This window comes from Paroedura picta, chromosome 3 (assembly GCF_049243985.1).
Source record: "Paroedura picta isolate Pp20150507F chromosome 3, Ppicta_v3.0, whole genome shotgun sequence".
NCBI lineage: Eukaryota > Metazoa > Chordata > Lepidosauria > Squamata > Gekkonidae > Paroedura > Paroedura picta.
Window position 1 is genome coordinate 168,054,967 of NC_135371.1, and position 23,022 is coordinate 168,077,988.

General features: G+C 49.6%; 1 protein-coding gene across 3 annotated transcripts in view; it reads left to right on the plus strand.

Annotated features, from left to right (window-relative positions):
- The window catches only part of SLC27A1 (solute carrier family 27 member 1), a 59,061-nt gene that overhangs the window by 31,150 nt on the left and 4,889 nt on the right, over nucleotides 1–23,022 (plus strand). For all 3 annotated transcript variants that reach the window (XM_077329344.1, XM_077329343.1, XM_077329346.1), the window contains exons 3-12: nucleotides 3,697–4,091; nucleotides 5,487–5,648; nucleotides 6,034–6,103; nucleotides 7,126–7,217; nucleotides 7,923–8,032; nucleotides 13,658–13,867; nucleotides 14,186–14,312; nucleotides 17,859–17,996; nucleotides 19,439–19,603; nucleotides 21,760–21,906. In XM_077329344.1, the coding sequence (XP_077185459.1) occupies nucleotides 3,697–4,091; nucleotides 5,487–5,648; nucleotides 6,034–6,103; nucleotides 7,126–7,217; nucleotides 7,923–8,032; nucleotides 13,658–13,867; nucleotides 14,186–14,312; nucleotides 17,859–17,996; nucleotides 19,439–19,603; nucleotides 21,760–21,906 (1,616 nt within the window). The remainder of the gene's footprint in view (nucleotides 1–3,696; nucleotides 4,092–5,486; nucleotides 5,649–6,033; nucleotides 6,104–7,125; nucleotides 7,218–7,922; nucleotides 8,033–13,657; nucleotides 13,868–14,185; nucleotides 14,313–17,858; nucleotides 17,997–19,438; nucleotides 19,604–21,759; nucleotides 21,907–23,022) is intronic.

Genomic DNA, 23,022 nt, shown 5'->3' on the forward strand with positions numbered 1-23,022 from the left:
CCCTTCAAAAAAAGAAAGAGCCTCGTGCTGCACTTGGCTCCCCCCTTCTGAGCTTCCCTAATGACTTGCAGAACACTTTCTAATGGGGGGGATAGAGGCAAACCCGAGTTCAAATCGATCTGAAGTCAGCAGGATCCAAAACGGAATAAACAAAGTAAGTGCAGATTCAGCCTAGATGTCCATGGACCACAATTCACATGAGCCCCAAGGGCTCATGGGAATTGTGGTCCATGGACATCTAGAGAACTACAGTTTGGCCACCCTATTTTCTCCAATAGAACTGATCTCTGCAGTTTGGAGTTGAGCTATAATACCAAGGGATCCTCAGGTCCCATTTGGAGGCTGCCACCCCTGTCCTCTTGAGGGCGAGATAAAAGCTTGGAGGAAAGGGTGTTCTGCTGGATCGGGGTCTAGGCACGATGGCAAAACTGGTGTTGGACATTGGCCTTTCTGAGGATCTCAGCAACTTCATTCCCTGTGCCTTTGTTTGGCGCTGTACCCAAAGCACTGGATCCAAACACCAGTAAGGAATTGTTCTTTGGCTCCCTTCCTCATCTGTCTCTTGGAAATCATATGCATCTCCTCAGTGGGAAGGGGGAGGCATCAGGCTGTGTCCTCCCCTGTTGCGCAAGCAAAAGCCATGGATAGAGGGGAATGAGCCAAGGCGTTGGAACGGGTGTGGAATGTGGGTTATAAAGGAAACGGCTCTGTTTCTCCTCCATCGTAGCCACGTTGGTTGGCAGAAGAAGAGCTAGACTCCGGGAGAATCTTAGACAAACAAGGTTTACGGGGGGGGGGATGCGCTTTCGATAGTCAAAGGCGGCTTTGAGTCTCCGGAGCATCCATCCTTCAAACATAATTTGGTGTCTTAGGTGCTGTCGGACACCGAGAGATGGCGGTCCTTGCTAATGCTTGCCTTCTCAAGAAACACACAGAGCATAGTAGATGCGAATTATTCTTTTTCTTACTTGTAGATGTGAAATAGCCAATATTCAGCGTGCCTGCTAGGGTAACACAACGTTTGGGTTGGGGCAGCTTTTGGTTTCTGCAGCTAAATGCCCCTTGCCAACAGGAATGGGGAAGCTTGTAGGGAAATCTCCGGAGCCTAATTTGAGTCTCTATGATTGTAGGAGGGAGGGGGTCTGAAAACTCTGCTCCAGAATCAGCCCCTCCCCTCTGTGTGTGTGTCCAGTTAAACTCTTCTTCTTCTTCCTTCTTCCTTCTTCCTTCTTCCTTCTTCCTCCTTCTTCTTCTTCTTCTTCTTCTTTGTTCTTCTTTGTTCTTTCTTCTTCCTTCTTCTTCCTTCTTCCTTCTTCTTGTTCCTCCTTCCTCCTCCTCCTCCTCCTTCTCCTTCTTCTCCTTCTTCTTCTCCTTCTTCTCCTTCTTCTTCTTGATGGCTTTTATTGTTGTAAAAGTCGGCTTGAAGAAATCGACAGGTAGATAATTATTAAACTCAGCATCAGCTTTATTAGTATAAATACGTATATAGAATCTATGGTTCTATGATTCTCTATATCTTATATACTCATCCACTATGGAGAAACTCTGCTACATTAAAGGAAGAAGGTGGAATATCCTGCATCTGGTGAGTACTTGGATATTACCCCAAGAGAAGAGCCAGGCTATCCCCTCTCTAACAAAGCTCAGCTTTACTCATGGGGGACAGAACCATCAAGACTCATAAGGTAGAATCTCAGGGGGCAACCTCACGTCCAAATGTTTAGCCAACTCTGACAAAATCTGGCTAGCTTGAGCTGCCCATGTTCTTATATGCCGCTTTTCTCTACCCAAAGGAGCCTCAAAGCGGCTTCCATTCACCTTCCCTTTCCTCTCCCCACGACAGACACCCTGTGAGGGAGGAGAGGCTGAGAGAGCCCTGAGATTCCTGCTCAGTCAGAACAGCTTTATCAGTGCAGTGGTGAGCCCAAGGTCACCCACCTGGCTGCATTCGGGGGAGCAGGGAATCAAAACCGGCTCGCCACATTAGAAGTCCGGTCTCCTAACCATGGTACCAAGCTGGCTCTGCCCTTGCAAGGAAGGGCCACAAGAGCCAAGCACTGACACAGCCCTTCCTGCCCACCTACTTAGCATCTGCCTAAATTCACGGAATCAGCATGTCTGTCAGATGGCTCTCCAGCCTCTGTTTCAGTCTTCCAAAGGAGGAGAACCCATCCCCTCCTGAACAAGCATGTTCCACAGAGGAACTGCTCTGTCAGGAAGTCCTTCCATATGTTTAGCCGAAAATCCATTTGAATTAATTTCCACCCATTGGTGTGTTCATGTGTGCTGACCTTCCGCAGCTTCTGGTATCTGTCAGGATCGTGCTGCAACATGCCGCCTTCCCTCTCCGTGCAAATGAACATCGCAGCTATCAATAAAATCACCAGCAACTTTTTAATGCCTCCCATTTCCTGGATTCAGATCGGTCTGTCTCCCTGTGGCATTGACTTTGCCACTGGGTAAAGACTCTTTCATTTGGTTAGGCATTCTGTCACTAATCCTCATCGACCCTTTTCCAAGGTTGTGTGTGTGTGTGTGTGTGGTTTTGTGGCCTCTGTATTAATTGTTTGTATATATGTTTTGAATCTGGTTTTAATCATTTTTATTTTTAAAAACTGCACAACCTTGGAAGACCCTAAACTGGCTGGAAAGGCGGCTTAAAGAACATTTTTAATAAATAAAATAAACTTGCAATGTTTGACACTTAAGGCCTGGGGGCAGTCCGAGTGCTGTATACGCTTCTCTAGTGTTGAAGTCACGTCCCTGAGTCTGTACAGTAGCCTTTCAGAAACCTCTGAAACATTCTTCAGGCTTTGACAAATCCCCAAAGTGGCACGATTGTGCAGGGTAGGATTGCTTCCACCTAGCGCCCCTCCCCTTCCCACCCCCTCCATGCCCAACACTGGCCATTTTGGGAGAGATGGGTGGATTGACATGGCCATATATGGTCATAGCGCCAAATAAATGTTTAACAGATTTAAAAAACATACAAAATTAATTAACTCCCACCCAGTTAGGAAATCCTTCCAGGGCCATCAATAAACCTTAGTTGAAAAAACCTGCTGTAGAGAAAGGGTGGTTAACAAGCACAATGTATAATATATAATAATAATAATAATCGCTGAAATTCCTGCCTCTTGAACGGTGACCAAGCCCTATGAAGGGATCAAGCCCTATGAAGATAGGTTGAGGGACTTGGGAATGTTCAGCCTAGAGAAAAGGAGGTTGAGAGGGGACATGATAGCCCTCTTTAAGTATTTGAAAGGTTGTCACTTGGAGGAGGGCAGGATGCTGTTTCTGCTGGCTGCAGAGGAGAGGACACGCAGTAATGGGTTTAAACTTCAAGTACAACGATATAGGCTAGATATCAGGAAAAAAAATTTCACAGTCAGAGTATTTCAGCAGTGGAATAGGCTGCCTAAGGAGGTGGTGAGCTCCCCCTCACTGGCAGTCTTCAAGCAAAGGCTGGATACACACTTTTCTTGGATGCTTTAGGATGCTTAGGGCTGATCCTGCGTTGAGCAGGGGGTTGGACTAGATGGCCTGTGTGGCCCCTTCCTACTCTATGATTCTATGATTCTATGATTCTATGATTCTATGTGAGTATTTGGACAAATTAAATCCCCCTTTCTTCTCCCAGCTGAGAACCTCATGACCCGACTTCTGCTAACCGATCTCCCCTTCTCTTCATCCCAGGGGTCTTTCGGTGCTTATTCAGGTCAAGTATGAACTGTACCGTCACCGGAAAGCCAACAGCAACGTGCCCAAGATCTTCCGGGAAGTAGTCCGCCGACACCCGGAGAAAGTGGCCCTGATCTACGAGGCCACCGATGACAAGTGGACCTTCCGGCGGCTGGACGAGTTCTCCAACGCCGTGGCCAACTTCTTCACCCAGCAGGGCTTTCTCCCGGGGGACGTCATCGCCATCTTCATGGAGAGCCGCCCGGAGTTCGTGGGCCTCTGGCTCGGGATGGCCAAAGTGGGCATCGAGGCCGCCCTGATCAACTTCAACCTGCGCCTCGACTCTCTGATGTACTGCGTGAAAACCTCGGGCGCGAAAGCCCTCATCTACGGCGGGGAGCTGTCGGCAGGTGGGGCGTCCATCTCTTTGCTTTCCAAGGCAGCGCCTCGGTGGTGAGAGGCCAAGACCAGGGGACCCTCTGTGGAGCATGAATTTTGGAAGCCACTTGTACAGCTTTGATGAATCAAACCAGCTCTAGGTCTGGTTCACGCAGGCTTTCTCAGTCGGAGTTTTGTCAAACCTGGCAGTTTCTTGCCAGCCCTGGAAGGCTTTCCTGAATTTGTTAAACATTTATCAGGTGCTATGACCACATATAGAGCCTCTTGTGGCGCAGAGTGGTAAGGCAGCAGACATGCAGTCTCAAAGTTCTGCCTATGAGGCTGGGAGTTCGATCCCAGCAGACGGCTCAAGGTTGACTCAGCCTTCCATCCTTCCGAGGTCGGCAAAATGAGTACCCAGCTTGCTGGGGGGTAAACGGTCATGACTGGGGAAGGCACTGGCAAACCACCCCGTATTGAGTCTGCCATGAAAACGCTGGAGGGTGTCACCCCAAGGGTCAGACATGACCCGGTGCTTGCACAGGGGATACCTTTACCTTTACCTTATGACCACATATAGTCATGTCAACCCCACCTCCTTCCCAAAATGCCGAATGCTGGGCATGGAGGGGGTGGGAAAGGGAGGGCCCCCGGCTGGGCATGTACACAATTGGGCTTCCCAACCATAATCTTGCACGATCATGCTTCTTAGAGCAGCATTTGGAAACAGGGTTCCCTCCTGCAAGCTGGGGAAATTTCTCGGAATTGGTGTTGGGGGGTTGGTAGGGCAGGGTATAAGGAGGGGGAGGGAGCTCAGCAGGCATGTGATGTCATAGGGTGGGGTGGCCAAATTGTGACTCTCCTGCCAACATGGGAATTGTAGCCTATGGACATCTGGAGAGCCTCAGTTTGGCCACTCCTGTGCCTGTTTCCTCCAGGGGAACTGACCTCCTTATCTGCAGAACAGCTGTTCTTCCAGGGGAATAACCTGGTCCTACCTGGAGGTGACTAACTCTATTAGGAATCCATGCGGCAGCCAGGTGCCTCTAGTTGGGGTTAGGGTCTTTGCACTAAACTTCCCCATACCTGTGAGCCAAAGGCCAACATAGTTAAAGGTAAAGGTATCCCCTGTGCAAGCACCAGGTCATGAAGAAGAATAGATCCCAGTGAAGGACTTCACCAGCAAACACTAAGTTGGAAAAACAACCACTGATAACAACCACTGATGAAAACACCTTTGAAAACGGTTTAAATCTGGAGGCCCTTTTGGTGGTTTTCTGACAATTAAAAGAAGAGATAAGACATTTCTATTTGTATTTATCGTTAAATTGCTTAAATGTTTATTATAGCCTAGGGTAGGTTCTTTCTTCTGTTGTCGTATTCATTTCCAACCGTCCTCTTTTCGTGGTGGGTTGTCATCGTTGCAGCAATGTCCGAGGTGAACGGCATGCTGGGGAAAAATATGGTCAAGTTCTGGTCCGGAGACGTGAGCCCCGAGTCCGTTCCTCCGGACGCCAAGCACCTGGATCCGCTCTTGGCTCTGACATCAAAATCTCCTTCAGCGCAGGTTTCGGCGAAGAGCTTGGACGGTAGGTTACCTTGCAGAAGGCTGCCTTTCTCTGGTGACTCATGGCTCTGCCTGCAGGGCCTGGCGGGAGTGTCAGCAATTCTTCCTTCAGGGTTCCCTCTCCTGGGCGGGGGTGGCGTGTGACCTTTCTTCCAGATTCCCATTTCTGATGTCTCAGCCAGGCACCTTGCCTTGGTTAGCAGTCTCCGGAGGCAGCCCTGCCATCAATTCCAGAACTGCTTCCGTGGCTTGGGCTGTGGCCTGCCCACCGGTGGAGTCTGCTGGCTCAGCGGCGTCTCTGCCAGTTGTCTCAGCCTGTGCTGTTTCAGCAGCTCCCTGGGAGATAGGCGCACCGCCAAGCAGAGCACGCTGCCAATGCTGACTGGATTCTCCTTTTTCTCCCTTAGAACGGCTGTTCTACATCTACACTTCGGGCACCACTGGAATGCCAAAGGCGGCCATCGTTGTGCACAGCAGGTGAGGGGCATCCCGCACGTAAGAGCTGGTCACTGGGTCTTTCCTGCCCCAAGAAAAATAAATACTTGTGGATGTTTTTACTCTGTGCATGGATTAACTGGGCACCGGGAGAGAGGACAGCCTCTCTGAAAAGCCAGGGACTAGTCGACTTGTGGTCCTCCAGATGTCCATGGACTACAATTCCCATGAGCCCCTGCCAGCGTGTGTTGAGAAACCCTGGAAACATTCTCTAGGCTTCGAGAAACCATAGAAGTGACTGGATCAGAGCTGTGTTCATGAACACCTAGAGCCCTTCCCTTTCCCACCTCCTTCAGGCCCATCAGTGGCCATTTGAGGAGTGGGGTTGACATCACCAGCTATGGTCATATCCCCCAATAAATGCATAACAAATGTTTAAAATATATTAACCATGAATTAGTTCCCACCCATTTGGGAAACCCTTCCAGGGCCTCTTCCAGGGCCTTAGAAACTCTAAGGCTTCCTGAAACCTTGGTTGGGAAGGTCTAGTAGCCTCTGATAGAGGCTATGAATCTGTCTAAACTACATCCTCTTTCATTTCTTTTTTCTTTCGCTCATCCTGAGTGTACTGCCGATGAACTTTGTTGGATGTCCTAAAGGTTCTAGTATTGCAGGAAATGTGAAAAAGTCTCTTTGAGCCAGTTTGGTGTAGTGGTTAGGAGTGCAGACTTCAAATCTGGCATGCCAGGTTCGATTCTGCACTCCCCCACATGCAGCCGGCTGGGTGACCTTGGCCTTGCCACAGTACTTCTTCAGTAATATCAGGGCTCTCTCAGCCTCACCTCCCTCACAGGTTGTCTGTTGTGGGGAGAGGAAAGGGAAGGCGAATGTAAGCCCCTTTGAGACTCCTTCGGGTAGAGAAAAGTGGCCTATAAGAACCAACTCTTCTTCTTCTTCTTTGTCCGCTCTCTCTGCCCTGTGTACAGTTTGCAAGTCTGTCACGTCCCTCGCTTTTCTAGACTGAAAAGATCCAGACTCTTCAGCTTTCCCTTGCTTCCTTTCAGATATTACCGAATAGCAGCTTTTGGATATTATGCCTACAGAATGACTCCCGATGACATAATCTACAACTGCTTACCACTGTACCATTCAGCAGGTAGGCAAGAACCATCTCATGAGTGTTGCTGGTGTCGGCAATGATTCACTGCTATTAAAGAGATGTTGGGGCGTCTCCAACCATCCTCCAATAATCTTCGTTCAAATAATGTGATCCTTTGGCCATTGGAGATGGTTTCAGATGGGTAGCCATGCTGGTCTAGCAGAGAAGAGCTAGATTTAAGTCAAATAGCTCCTTAGACCAACAAAATTTCCAGAGTCAGCTTGGCGTCGAGGTTAAGAGCAGCGGCCTCTAGTCTGGAGAACCGGGTTTAATTTCCCACTCCTCCACAAGGTCACCAGTTGGGTGACCTTGGGCCAGTCACAGTTCTCTCAGAGCTCAGGGGGCGTGTGTGGGGAGAGAAAGGGAAGGCGATTGTAAGCCATTTTGGGACTCCTTTGGGTAGTGAAAAGCGGGGTATAAAAAAAACCGAGCTCTTCTTTTCAGAGTGTATGCTTTTGAACGTCGACCTCTGAATTATTATACTCTGGAAATCTTGTTGATCTTTAGGACGCTCACGGCTCAGATCCAGATTTGCACCAAGGGAAGAGCCAACAAAGTTGGAGGGAGGCTTCAAACTTGGATATAAATACATAAATAAAGTTTGCTCAGTTGGAGTGGGCACAGGAGCCACCCCACTGATTTCTGCCAGGGGCCACCCACAAGCCGCCTCCAGGTGACAAACATTCTTTTTCCTTCTCTTAGGGAACATCATGGGTGCCGGGCAGTGTATAATACACGGCTTGACCGTGGTGATCAGGAAGAAATTCTCCGCCAGCCGCTTCTGGGATGACTGCGTGAAGTACAAGTGCACAGTAAGGGGAGATCCGAAGTCCGTTTGTAAGCGTCATGGGTTATAGGAGGCGGGAGCCGATGCGTTTGTCAAGAGGGGCTTGCTGGGCAAGATGGCCAAGGACCAAAATGTTGACGCACGAGTCTTCAATCTTCAACAGAATGTCTATTTAATGTTCCCCAACATGTTTTGCTAAACAGCCCTTTATCAAGGGATTAGTTTGACATGTATTAGTCTAGAGCAGGGGTAGTCAAACTGCGGCCCTCCAGATGTCCATGGACTACAATTCGCTGGCAGAGGCTCCTGGGAATTGTAGTCCATGGACATCTGGAGGGCCGCAGTTTGACTACCCCTGCTCTAGAGCCTAGAATATTTCCGCTGCCAAACAAACGGCTTAAAAATACACCTGAACTTTGGGAAGCTGGTTTTTGGAACTGTCCTTTTAAGTCGTTTGTTTGGCTGCTGAAATATTCTAGGTTGTACATATCAGACTAATACGTATCCGTTTGTGGAATCCCTCGATAAAGGGCATTTTAGCAAAACACATTGGGGATCATTAAATAGATATTTTACTGAAGATTGAAGATTACTTGTGTGTCAACTTACTCTGCTGGATACAGCTATTTTGTGCTTCCATACAGGCATCCCAGTGTCCCCTGTATGGTTTATTGTCCTGTTTATTTCAATAGGTCCCACCCTCCGATCCTTGTAATGCCAATAATCCAAAAGGGCAAGGCCACCATCAGAGTTGGCGAGGGAGGGAATGAAACGTGGGAAAGACGAGAGCAGGAAATATCTGGCCACAGTTTCGGTATGAAAGCTCACCGAGGCTTTTTTGGGGTCACCGCCATCTAAATTGGCAGTAACCTCTGGCCAGTTGGTGACTGAACCGTGGACTAGACCGAGAACATCCAGAAACAATCTCGTGAACATGCCCTTGAAGCTGCAAAGGCTTTTATTGTCTTGAGCAGGCAGAAGTCATTAGGTAAATAGTGGTTTCACAAACATCGCAAACATCGCTGAGAGCCAGTTTGGTGTAGTGATTAGGAGTGCGGACTTCTAATCTGGCATGCCGGGTTCAATTCTGCACTCCCCCACATGTAGCCAGCTGGGTGACCTTGGGCTCGCCACGGCACTGATAATACTGTTCTGACTGGGCAGTGATATCAGGGCTCTCTCAGCCTCACCCACCTCACAGGGTGTCTGTTGTGGGGAGAGGAATGGGAAGGCGACTGTAAGCCGCTTTGAGCCTCCTTCGGGTAGGGAAAAGCGGCATATAAGAACCAACTCTTCTTCTCTTCTTCTTCTTCCAGCCCTTAAACATTTTGCATTGTTGTTTTGGATAGCTTGCTGCACTTGAGAGTTGGTTAGCCCAGTTGAGGGATATCTGGGAAAGATCTTTGAAATATAACCTTTATTTATTTATTTAGATTTCTATACCGCCCATTTCTTTGCAGCTCTGGACGGTTTACACTGAACATTATATAACTGACATGGAACGTTATACAGACTAGAACATCAAAACAACTTTCAATAAAGCATCAAAAGATTACAAAACCACATTTATGATATAAAGAACAATTAACAGTAACATTGGGAAAGTCATGGGCAGGCGTCTGGGGGGACCAGCAGGTGTTCTGAGTCGGCCAGCCCCAAGCAAATGCCTCGTGGAAGAGCTCCCTCTTGCAGGCCCTGCGGAACTGTGGAAGTTCCGGCAGGGCTCTGAGCTCCTCAGGGAGCTTGTTAACTTAACTTGATGACTTATGCAGGCAGATGCTAGGGAAGTGAAAAAACTCTTCAAGTTAAATCCATACTGACGAAGTGTACATGCACACAAAAGCTCATACCTTGGATAAAGATTCGTGGGTCATAGAATCATAGAATCATAGAATCATAGAATCATAGAATCATAGAATCATAGAATCATAGAATCATAGAATTGGAAGGGGCCATACAGGCCATCTAGTCCAACCCCCTGCTCAACGCAGGATCAGCCCAAAGCATCCTAAAGCATCCAAGAAAAGTGTGTATCCAACCTTTGCTTGAAGACTGCCAGTGACGGGGAGCTCACCACCTCCTTAGGCAGCCTATTGAGGTTCATCGAGATGCAGGGTCATCAGGGTGCCTCTGCACTCAGACTTTGCTCTGTTGATTCAGGCCATCATGGCCACCCGCCTGAATCCATCTCTGAAATATTGATGCCCGAGTTCACCCAGAAGGTACCCCCCGCTTCCCAGCAATCTGAGCATTGGTCTTGGATCCATTAGCATTTAAGATCTCTTTCCGGAATTATGGTTTGGATGCCTCTGGGTACAATGTAGACTCAGCAGTTGAGATGGTCCCTATCGGGGTTAGGGAAATACAGAGTTGCTTGCTTTCACCACCGTGGTGGCGTGCTGTGAATTCAGTATCCTGATGATGATGATTTAATTTATTGACCGCCAATCCCGAGAGGCTCGTGGCAGTTTACAAAAGTCCGACTAAAAACCTATGAAAAACCCATTAAAATGGACGATCACAAAATCAGGAAAAAAAAAACAGAATAGCAAAAACATAGCGGGACCCTCAATCCCCCCCCCCTTACCCATCTACGAGAGGGAGGCGTAGGGAGAGACAAAATCAGAGGGGGCATTCGTTGTTTAACATCATTGTTGTTGTTAGGTGCGAAGTTGTGTCCGACCCATCACGACCCCATGGACAATGATCCTCTAGGCCTTCCTGTCCTCTACCATTCCCCGGAGTCCATTTAAGTTTGCACCTACTGCTTCAATGACTCCATCCATCCACCTCATTCTCTGTCGTCCCCTTCTTCTTCTGCCCTCGATCGCTCCCAGCATTAGGCTCTTCTCCAGGGAGTCCTTCCTTCCTTCTCATGAGGTGGCCAGAGTATTTGAGTTTCACCTTCAGGATCTGGCCTTCTAAGGAGCAGGCAGGGTTGATCTCCTCTAGGACTGACCGGTTTGTTCGCCTTGCAGTCCAAGGGACTCGCAAGAGTCTTCTCCAGCACCAGAGCTCAAAAGCCTCAATTCTTTGACGCTCGGCCTTCCTTATGGTCCGACTTTCGCAGCTTTAACATCATGGGGACCCCAACTGATCTTCCTGCGCTATCCCAGCCTCAACCATAGACCTCGCGTAAGAGCTCCGTTTTACAGGCTCTGTGGAAAACTGAAAGGTCCCTCAGGGCCCGCAGCTCACCTGGGAGCTCATTCCACCAGGTTGGGGCCAGGACCGAGAAGACCCTGGCCCTGGTCGAGGCCAGGCGTGCTTGTCTCTGTGAAGAAGGATCCTCATTGCAAAGGAAGGTTCCCACAGGAAATCCTCTCGTGCCAGACCCTGCTATTTTACGGAACACACCGTGATCTTGCTTGACACCGTTCAAGGGAAGCATTGCTTTTGGTTTCTCTTCCTGTGCTCAGCAGCTTAGGGTTGACCTTGACTCCTTGTGTTAGTACTGCCGGCTTCCCTTCCTCTTTGAAAAAAAACCCAGCTAAGGTTCCAGGCGCTCTGCACACTGGGAGCACGTCTCATTCCACCAATTGGAAATGACCTCTGGATAAACGCACGCGGGGCAGGGTGTAAACAAGCAGCTTGCGGTGTGAATTATCCAAAGCAGCAAGCCGGCTTATAAATAGCCACTCGCTTGTGTTGGGTGGACATGTGAGAATTAAAGTGGGAAAGTTTTTTTTCAGGGGTGGGCGGGTGGGTGGGCTAGCAATCTGGAAGAATTCCTGCTTCTTTCCCTGTTGCACGACAACTAACTGATGGGGGGGGGGCATATGCTTAATTAAATTCTCATGGTTTCGTTTCCAAGGCTGCAGTACAGTCCTCTCCTCAGGGCTATACCACTTAAGATTTAACAAGCACGTGTGTGTTTGTGTGTGGGGATTCACTTGTTTGAAGATGAAACAAAGATTGTTGGTTTGGAAGTAGTCCTATTGACACAGGGGAATGTTGGTTTCAAAATTAAGGAGGAAGTGTTTCGTGGGGGAAGAGCCTGGATAGTTAGGTGAAGATGTAGTAGTAATGATGCTGCCTTTTTTGGATACATTCTTCTCCCTACTCACCTGGACGGCCCACGCAAACCTGAGCTCATTAGATTTCAGAAGCTAGAAGAAGAAGAGTTGGTTCTTATATGCCACTTTTCCCTACCCGAAGGAGGCTCAAAGCGGCTTACAGTCGCCTTCCCATTCCTCTCCCCACAACAGACACCCTGTGGGGTGGGTGAGGCTGAGAGAGCCCTGATATCACTGCCCGGTCAGAACAGCTTTATCAGCGCCGTGGCAAGCCCAAGGTCACCCAGCTGGCTGCATGTGGGGGAGTGCAGAATCGAACCCGGCATGCCAGATTAGAAGTCCGCACTCCTAACCACTACACCAAACTGACTAAGCAGAGTCAGTTTTGGCTAGTGCTTGGATGGGAGATGCCAAGGAAGACCAGGGTTCCTATGCAAAGGCAGGGAACGGCCAGCCACCTCTGTTAGTCGTTCACCTTGAAAACCCCTATAGCAGTGGTCCCCAACCTTTTTATCACCGGGGACCGATCAACGCTTGACAATTTTACTGAGGCTTGGCGGGGGGTAGTCTTTTGCTGAGGGTCATCGCCGCCTGAGCCCCTGCTCTGCTTGTTTTCCTGCCGGTGCCCCTGATTTCCTGCCGTCCACTGGGGGCGCTGCCAGCAGCAGCTGTGCAGTGCCACACCCAGGGGGAGCCCCAGCCATGGTGGTCACTGGAGAGCACCAAAGGTGAGCCGGCGGCAGAGTGGCAGGGCAGCCCCCGAGGCAGCAGCCGGGGAGGAGGACAAGGAGGAGCCACGGCCCGGTACCGACTGATCCACGGACCGGGACCGGTCCCCGGACCGGGGGTTGGGGACCACTGCCCTATAGGATCAGCTGTGATTTGATAGCACGTCCCATCACCACTATCCTCCTGCATTACAAGACGAACCCCACCCTCCAAACAGATTCTTCTTATCTGAAGTTGCAAGTATACCATGCAGGATTTTAAGATTTAGAGAATGCACTTTAGAAAAAAAAACCTTTGACTTAACTACTTTTATAAAGAGAATTCTACTAATAAAATAGTTTTGATACACACGTACCTTTTGGCCTTTCCCACCTGGTTTTCTCAGATGGTTGTGTAGGATGTATGTGAAAACCTCAAACGTTAGTATTCCCTGTTTTTTGAACTATCATTTTTCATTTTTCTCAAGTTTTTTAACGTCAAATTAAAGATCTCAATGAGACGAAACTGTTGGCTTGCAAAGTTTTCAAATCGTCTGAAAAATAACGGAGATATCGCGACGGGGGACGGCTTGCTGCCTGTGGCCGTACTGTACGGAGCATGGCTCACTATTAAAGTGCGCGCCTCATGCCCGGCCTCCCGGATGTTCACAGCTCATGTTTCTGTGTTATTTAATTTTTGCCGGTCAGCAATTACTTCTGTAACAGATTTCTGTTGCATTTTTTTGTCGCAGAGCTCAATGATCTTCCCTATGGCTGCCGCATAAGATGTTTTCACATCGATAAAGAAAAAAAAATGTACTTCTTTCTTTCCTCCACCTGCCCCCAGGTGGGGCGCTCCTGGACCCGTCGCGGCTAGGTCCTGGCAGGTACCTCTTTTCCAACCTGCCCTCTCTTCCCTGCCTTCAGATTATCCAGTACATCGGGGAGATCTGCAGGTACCTGCTGAATCAACCGGTTCGGGAGGCCGAGATGCAGCACCAGGTGCGGCTGGCGATCGGCAACGGCTTGAGGCCCACCATATGGGAAGACTTCACCCAGCGCTTCCGCATCAAACAGATCGGGGAGTTCTACGGGGCCACGGAATGCAACTGCAGCATCGCCAACCTGGACGGCAAGGTGCGCTCAATGGGCCGCTGCTCCAGCAGGTGGGGGAGGGCAAGGACAGCAAGGTCTGAGGTGCATCTTGTCTAATACATCCGGGGAACAAACACTAACCGGCTCAGAGGTTGGGCCGAACACTACCAGGGAACCCTGCTGTTTTCAACGCTTCTGTGGGGCTGCAGCTGGAGAGTTAATTCTCCCTCTGGGCAGGCCGTTCTGCCATTTGGAAAATCACGCACAAAACGATTTGGATACTGCCGTGGCGAGCAATTTGTGACAGCTCCTCGTTCCCCTTTGTTTGCGAAAGTCTCCTCTCTCTCTCTCTCTTGGCAGGTCGGCGCCTGTGGCTTCAACAGCCGGATCCTGCCCAACGTCTACCCTATCCGCTTGGTGAAAGTCAACGAGGAAACCATGGAGCTGATCCGGGATTCCAATGGGCTCTGCATCTCCTGCCGACCAGGTAGTTCGACCGCAGTTGCCCTGCGGCTGCTACCTGAATGACGACAATATCGGCGAGAGGAGAAGATATTGACCTCACACTGTATTTATTGGTTTGATTTATATCCCGTTCCGTCCAGTGGGCTCAGCACAAATTCCAGTGGGCAAATTGCGGCCCTTCCAGCTGTCCGTGGACTACAATTCCCATGAGCCCCTTTCAGGGAATTGTAGTCCATGGAATTGTAGTCCATGGATAGCTGGAGGGCCACAATTTGCCCACCCCTGCCCTAGAGCATTGCTGTCTCCAAGGGGCCTTCCAATCTGAACTAGGCTTAGTGAAATATAATGGGCCGAGTCCTTACTAAGCTGGTGTTTCCCAGCGCTTCTCCCTTCCCGCCTCAAATTTCCCATCATCTGCCCCACCCACTTCCTGAAAACACATGATGGGCACCAGAAACGCTGCCCGTGTCCACCGCGGTTGCCCACAGCCACAAAATCTGGGCTTCTGACATAGACTAACGATCCCAAGAGCCTCTTGTGGCGCAGAGTGGTAAAGCAGCAGAAATGCTGTCTGAAGCTGTCTGCCCATGAGGTTGGGAGTTCAATCCCAGCAGCCGGCTCAAGGTTGACTCAGCCTTCCATCCTTCCGAGGTCGGTAAAATGAGTACCCAGCTTGCTTGCTGGGGGGTAAACGGTAATGACTGGGGAAGGCACTGGCAAACCACCCCGTATTGAGTCTGCCATGAAAACGCTAGAGGGCGTCCCCCCAAGGGTCAGACATGACCCGGTGCTTGCACAGGGGATACCTTTACCTTTACCTTTAACGATCCCAAATGTACAGGTGCCCAAAATACATTTTGTTCTATGCAGGTAGGGGGACATCTTTGCACGTTATGGTCCTGATATATGTATACCGATTTGGGCTACACCCCATTCCCCAGGAGCAGCATTTTGTGGAGGTCGGCAGGCCACAGTGTGAGGGGCTGGGAATTCTGCCATTGGAAGATTTATCCTGGATCCAACCCAGTATAAATCTGGGACCCCAGCTCAGTCCTGATTGAGGTAGAGACTGCGTCTCTGGAGCTCTGGATGGAGTTGTGGAAAGGGAGTGTAGAATAAGAAAAGCTTTTTATCATCTAAACCTTTTTATCACCGGGGACCACCGGGCCTTTTACTGAGGCCTGGTGGGGGGGGGGTAGTTTACTCCTCTACTCTCAACCACTGCCCTAGTGCTCTCTGATCGCAATGGTCATGTTTAAAACCTCCCTTCAAAATAAGATACAGACACGCCACAACAATGAAGTGTGTTGTAAAGGTCTGGGGGGATGAAGTAAAGGGCCAGGGGGGGGGGAGAAGGCGTCCTTCGGGGCCCACCTCCAATTAGTCCAAGGACCACATGTGGTCCGCAGCCCACAGGTTGAGGATCGCTAATCTAAAGGAGTCTCAAAGCCACTTACAAGCTCTTTCCACTCACAACAGGCTTCCTGAGAGTTAGGTGAGACTGAGAGAGCTCTGACGGACCTGCTCTGTGAGAACAGCTCTAACAGGACTGTAACTGGCCCAGGGCTGACTGCATGTGGCGAAGTGGGGAATCAAACCCCGGCTCTTCATATTAGAAGCCGCTGCTCTTAACCACTCGAACAAGTGCAAACCAGCCTGAAGGCAGCTGTCCTTCTTTCAGTATTTAATTGGGAGTCTTTCTTTTTTTTTTAAAACAAATATATATTTTAATTTTTTATATAGAAAAGAACAAGGAGAAATATCTTTGATTACAATATTACAATTGGGAGTCTTACTGATTGAACTTGAAGAGCCTTTCATCTGAGTCAATGGGCCTAGAGTTAAGTACAGGGCTGTTTAGACAGCAGTTCCCCTAAGGTTACGGTCGGGTGTAGCACCATCGCATTCTGCCACATCTTTGTTTATGTTCCACTTCTGCTTTTCTCTCCCCAAAAGTCGTATTTTGTTGGCAGAGCCACAGCTAGGTGATTGGTCCGGCTGTCCCCTAGCAGTGTCCTTTTCTCCTGATTACAGACAGTTTGTTTGTTTGTTTCTCTTTCTTCCTCTTCCCCTTCCATCCTTCCTTCCTTCCTTCCTTCCCTCCCTCCCTCCCTCCACCCTCCCTCCCTCCCTCCCTCCCTCTTTCTTTCTTTCTTTCTTTCTTTCTTTCTTTCTTTCTTTCTTTCTTTCTTTCTTTCTTTCTTTCTTTCTTTCTTCCTTCCTTCCTTCCTTCCTTCCTTCCTTCCTTCCTTCCTTTCTCTCTTTCTCTCTCTCCCTCCCTCCCTCCCTCTTCTTTCTTTCTTTCTTTCTTTCTTTCTTTCTTTCTTTCTTTCTTTCTTTCTTTCTTTCTTTCTTTCTTTCTTTCTTTCTTTCTTTCTTTCTTTCTTTCTTTCTTTCTTTCTTCCTTCCTTCCTTCCTTCCTTCCTTCCTTCCTTCCTTCCTTCCTTCCTTCCTTCCTTCCTTCCTTCCTTCCTTCCTTCCTTCCTTTCTCTCTTTCTCTCTTTCTCTCCCTCCCTCCCTCCCTCTTCTTTCTTTCTTTCTTTCTTTCTTTCTTTCTTTCTTTCTTTCTTTCTTTCTTTCTTTCTTTCTTTCTTTCTTTCTTTCTTTCTTTCTCTCTTTCTCTCTTTCTCTCTTTCTCTCTCTCTCTCTCTCTCTCTCTCTCTCTCTCTCTCTCTCCCCCCCCCCACCTGTCTTGTTTTGTTTAGGGATGAGTCTGTACCACTGCCCATATGGCACTGCGGTTAGAGACTCAGGTTCGAATCTCGACTCTGCCATGGAAGCCCATGAGGTGACCTTGAGCCAGTTACAGACTCTCAGCCCCAATCAACCTCACGGTGTTGTTATGAGAAAGGGAAGGAGGGCAAAAGCTGCTCTGGGTCCCGATTGGGAAGAGAAAAAAAAAACAGGACATAAAAGATGCCATTAGATAAACTTGCCCTTGTGCACCCATTCAAAACAAATACCTAATGGCATCTGATTCGTCTCGACACGAAGCTTCCTTATACTGAGCTGGCCTTTTGCTCCACCTCGTTCAGACCCATTTATTCTGTCCGGTGGCTTTTCTCCAAGGGTCTGGGCAGAGCCATCTTTCCCACACTTCAGATGCTTTTGGCTGGACACCCTGGTAGCCGGACCTCCTGTGTGCAAACCGAGTGCTCTGCTGCTGATTGATGCGTCTTTGAGGAGGAGCTGCGCTCGGGCTACTTGGTGATCCCGTAATCTGATTTACCTTCGTAATCCATCTCGAGACTCCAGCCCTCCCTCCACATGGCGTCAAATGGCTCTTTATGTGCGCAGATCTGGCTGTATGAGCCAGCAGTCGTAACTGGGGTTCGTCTCACCGTGGGTTTCCCCAGAAACGAGACAGGAGCTCAAGCATGCGAGACAAATAATGCCTTTATTTCCTCCTTGCATCGCAGAGCTGCCTCCCTTGCCAGGCGTCAGGTGGTTGCCATATCCTGCTCAGGGCTGTTCCGGCCCCTGAGCTCCTTTCGGTCTGTGACCTTCAAGGCCTTTCCCAAGAGATAGACTCCCCTTGTTCCTGACCCTTTCCGTTGTCCTTTCCCAGGAGAGCCAGGGCTGCTGGTGGGCCGAATAAACCAGGCGGACCCCTTGCGCCGGTTCGACGGCTACGTCAACGAGAACGCCACCAACAAGAAGATCGCCTACAACGTCTTCAAGAAAGGGGACCAGGCCTACCTTTCAGGTATGAGCCCAGTCGGCCGTTTTGTTCTCCGGGGGATCCGGACTTTTTCCATCCCTGCGACGGAGGAATGGCGTCGGCGGTGCCGATCCTGGCCTAAGTTCTTCCAGCAATGAGGTCCTCTGCAGATACCTGAAAACTCTTCCGGGGGTAGCTCCGTGGATAGTCATGTGCAGGAAGGAAATGTCGACTTGGTTGTAAACTTCACTACTATGTGGCAATTGAGAGTTATGAATTGTGTTCTCTCTTTCGTGGCAACTGCCTCTGGGAAGCAATACCTCTAAACGTGGACGCGCCCAGTCAAATGTAAGTTTACATCAGGGCGGCCAAACGGTGGCTCTCCAGATGTCCACGGACTACAATTCCAATGAGCCCCTGCTAGCGCAGGGGCTCATGGGAATTGTAGTCCGTGGACATCTGGAGAGCCACCGTTTGGCCACCTCTGGCTACATGAAGGTTTCGAGCGTCTTCCTAAAATGTTTTATTTGCTGTCAAGTCACCGATTCCGTGAACTGCCAGCCTCCAAAATGTCCTGTCGAAAGCAGCCTTGCTCAGGCCTTGCAAACAGGCTTCAACAACCATCATCGTGGGATAGTGTGGGAATCCCTCCCTCCTTCCTATCCCCTGGACACTCTTGTTGTCGGCACCCCACTCTTTTTGTGGCAGGACAGCGACCAGTGTGCTTTCCTCTTGTCCTCAGTCGCTAAATTCCCTGGTCAGAAACGAAGTATAGCCATGCAAATGCATCAGTATTGACAAGGAGGCAGCCCAGATGGCTCTCGTGGCCCTTCCTTGCATGTCCAGGGAAATGCTGATTGCCACTTTGGGGTCGGAAGGTGAATTTCCTCCAGGCCTGGCTGGCCAGGAATTCTGGATTTGGGGGGGGGGTGGCATAATCTGAGCATGGAATTGAGGTCTCTGTGGGTGGGCAGGTAGTGGTGAGTTTTTGGCATCATGCAGGGGGTTGGACTAGATGGCCTCGGAGGACGCTTCTGGCTCTATGATTCAGTTAAGTGTTTAACTGAGAGCCAGCTTGGCGTAGTGGATAGGAGTGTGGACTTCTAATCTGGCATGCCGGATTCGATTCTGCGCTCCCCCACATGCAGCCAGCTGGGTGACCTTGGGCTAGTCACAGCACTGATAAAACTGTTCTGGCCGAGCATGAATATCAGGGCTCCCTCAGCCTCACCCACCTCACAGGGTGTCTGTTGTGGGGAGAGTAAGCCGCTTTGAGCCTCTTTCGGGTAGAGAAAAGTGGCATATAAGAACCAACTCCTCTTCTTCAGTAATATCAGGGCTTTCTCAGCCTCACCCACCTCACAGGGTGTCTGTTGTGTGGAGAGGAAAGGGAAGGCAACTGTAAGCCCTTTTGAGCCTCCTTCGGGTAGGGAAAAGCGGCATATAAGAACCAACTCTTCTTAATTCAGAACGTCCTTTCTTTTCAGGAGATGTATTGGTGATGGACGAGCTTGGCTATATGTACTTCAAGGACCGGAGCGGTGACACATTCCGTTGGCGCGGGGAGAATGTTTCCACCACAGAGGTCGAAGGGATCCTGAGTCACATCCTCAGCAAGACGGATGTGGCGGTTTACGGGGTGGAAGTGCCAGGTAATAGGAACCGTTTTGAATGGTGCGGGATGAGATCGGGTGGAAACACTCACAGGTTCCCTGTTGGATCTTCCCAGTCTTTTCAGCTGTAATTGGTTCTTATATGCCACTTTTCTCTACCCGAAGGAGTCTCAATCACCTCCCCTTTCCTTTCCCCACAACAGGCACCCTGTGAGGTGGGTGAGGCTGAGAGAGCCCTGAGATTACTGGAGAAGAAGAAGAGTTGGTTCTTATATGCCGCTTTTCTCTCCCCGAAGGAGTCTCAGAGCGGCTTACAGTCGCCTTCCCTTTCCTCTCCCCACAACAGACACCCTGTGAGGGAGGGGATGCTTTCCACGGTTCCACGGAAGTCGGAAACCACAGAGATCACAGGAAGATTACAAAAAGACAAGCTAGGGATTCTTTCCCCCCTTTCTTTTGAACCTTCACTAAATTGGAAAATTACTCCCAGATCCTCCTTTCTGCAGCCAGAACCCTACAGCTTTGACTTAGGCAGTGCTCTCATGGGGACGTGGAGCACACCCAACTTTCCTTCTTAGCTCCTACAGGCTGGGAATCTGCTCCTTTTGCCAAAGGACTCCTCAGTGGCACAGCCCGGGTTCCTGGCACGAAGGGCCAAAACTGAACAGAGCCTTCCTTCATGCTGAGTCACTCAAGAGCCGTTGACCTAATGGGGTCAGAATGAAGAATTAAAAAGCAGGGGAGCAAGTACCCTTGAGTCGAGAGTGGACTCCGGGGGAATGCCCTGTCATTCAGCCTCCAGCTCCTCTGGGCATTTGAGTAATTATATCTGAGCCCTGCTTGTCCGCCTAACGCTGTAGCTGGAAGTCGCTTGCAGCGATGTCAAAGCCAGTCCTAGCATAGAATCAAAGAATCAGAGTTGGAAGGGACCTCCTGGGTCATCTAGTCCAACCCCCTGTACTATGCAGGACACTCACAACCCTATTGCTCATCCACTCTAACCTGCCCCCCTTTGAACCTTCACATAATCAGCCTCTTCGTCAAATGGCTATCCAGCCTCTGTTTTAAAATGTCCAAAGATGGAGAACCCACCACCTCCTGAGGAAGCCTATTCCACTGAGGAACTGCTCTAACTGTCAGGAACTTCTTCTGAATGTTTAGACGGAATTTAGAATCATAGAATCATAGAGTTGGAAAGGACCTCCTGGGTCATCTAGTCCAACCCCCTGTACTATGCAGGATGCTCACAACCCTATTGCTCATCCACTGTAACCTGCCACCCTCTTGAGCCTTCAAAGAATCAGCCTCTCCCATCAGATGGCTACCCAGCCTCTGTTTAAAAATCTCCAAAGATGGAGAACCCACCACCTCCCGAGGAAGCCTGTTCCACTGAGAAACTGCTCTAACTGTCAGGAACTTCTTCCAGATATTTAGACGGAATTTCTTTTGCATTAGTTTCATCCCATTGGTTCTGGAGGTCCCTCCAGGGCAAGAGAGAACAATTCTGCTCCATCCTCCATATGGCAACCTTTTAAATACTTGAAGATGGTTATCAGATCCCCTCTCAGTCGTCTCCTCTCCAGGCTAAACAGACCAAGCTTCCCCAACCTTTCCTCCTATGTCTTGGTCTCCAAACCCCTCACTATCTTGGTTGCTCTCCTCTGGACATGTTCCAGTTTGTCCGCATCCCTCTTCAACTGGAGTGCCCCAAACTGAACACTGTACTGCAAGTGAGGCCGAACCAGAGCAGAGTAAAGCGGTACCATCACCTCCTGTGATCTAGCAACGACATTGCAATGCACGGTGCTCTTTAAGGGGGCCATGAGTCCATTGCAGCAAGACCCCGGCTGGCGAACTGCAAAGGAAGGGGGCAGTGGAAGGAAAAGGTAGTCAAAAGTTTTGAGTTGAGGGGCTCCTTGAAGACCAGAAAAGCTTTGCTCTGGGGTTAAGCTTTCATGTGCACGTACACTTGGTCGAACAGCAAGGATATAAAGGAGTTCCATTTGACAAGGCCTTGACCAAGAGAAGAGCTGTTGAGAGGCATTGTGTATCTAGTTTGGGCCAGGATGAACTTTCCCTTTCCCGGCGTCCTTCTTGCGAGGAAGAGGCCGTCATCTGCTAGATGGGGGAGGGGGAGAGGAAGACTGGACATCTTACCTGGACTCTGATTGGTTGCTTTTTAAAAAAAAAATCAGGTGTGGAAGGTAAAGCCGGAATGGCAGCCATCGCTGACCCGGAAGCCAAACTGAATCCCAACGTGTTATACCAGGAGATGCAGAAAGCGCTGCCCCCTTACGCACGGCCCATCTTCCTGCGACTCTTGCCCCAGGTCGACACCACAGGTAAATGACACGTGTGCAGCAAGGTCTCGGCTTTTTGCTTGGTTTTGCTTGGTTTAGGAAGGGGTTGGATCCAACCAGATTTTCTGTTTTGTGTCATCCCCCCCCCCCCTTTTCCCCTCCTTGCTTCAAGCCTCCCCTTTTGGTGTGACCTTTGTTCCTATGGGTCCTGGGATTCCAAGCACAGCTCTTCCTCCCGCTTTGGCCCTTTGGAAAAGTTGCTAGGATCCAACCCATGGTGTCAAGTTGTAGCTTTTTTTTTTGTACTGTTCTTAAACCGAAGAATTTGTCAACAGTCTCTCGTCATCCTCACTGCCACCCCTAAGCCAGGTGAAAATCGAGGCACAGTGGGAGTCTAAATAGACTTAATGACTACCACTCTGTCTACCCTGCTGAAGGAGACCAGTGGTCCATCTAGTCCAGCTTCCTGCTTCACATGGTGGCCAGCTTAGAGGACCTCGGAAGTCCTTTGGGACGGACATAAGAGGCCAAAGCCAGTCCCTCTTGATGTCCCCCAGCGGTGGTATTTGGGCAGGGTGGCTTCCTTGCCACACTGGCCTCAACCATAGACCTGGCGGAAGAGCTCCGTTTTGCAGGCCCTGCAGAACGCCGGAAGCTCCCGCAGGGCCCATAGCTCCTCCATAGCCCATTAAGGCAGTAACCCTAAACGTAGAGGAGGGATTTGTATCCACTAGTAAAAAACTGATGCCATCCTCTACTGTTCCAAGGGAATGGGGGATGACATAATGCAGCTTATAATGCATGGAATGCCATATATTGACTCTTTGAAAGAACAGCAGGGGCTCATGGGAATTGTAGGCCATGGCTAACTAGAGAGCCATAATTTGGCCACCCCTGAGCTACATTCAAATCCGGTAGCACTCTAGAAACCGACAAAATATTTGGGGGATATGAGCTTCTGGGAGTCAAAGCAACCAGAGACCAACATAGATAATCTCTACAAGTATCCCGAGTGAAGAAGGATTTCCTTTGACCTCTCGTGAATCATCTGCACATTAATTTCATTGAGTTCTAGGTTAGAAACCTCTCTCTTATCTGCTTAATCCTCCTCCTCGTCACTAAAAAATCCTCCCAAGTCTGTAGCCTTTTCCCAGAGGG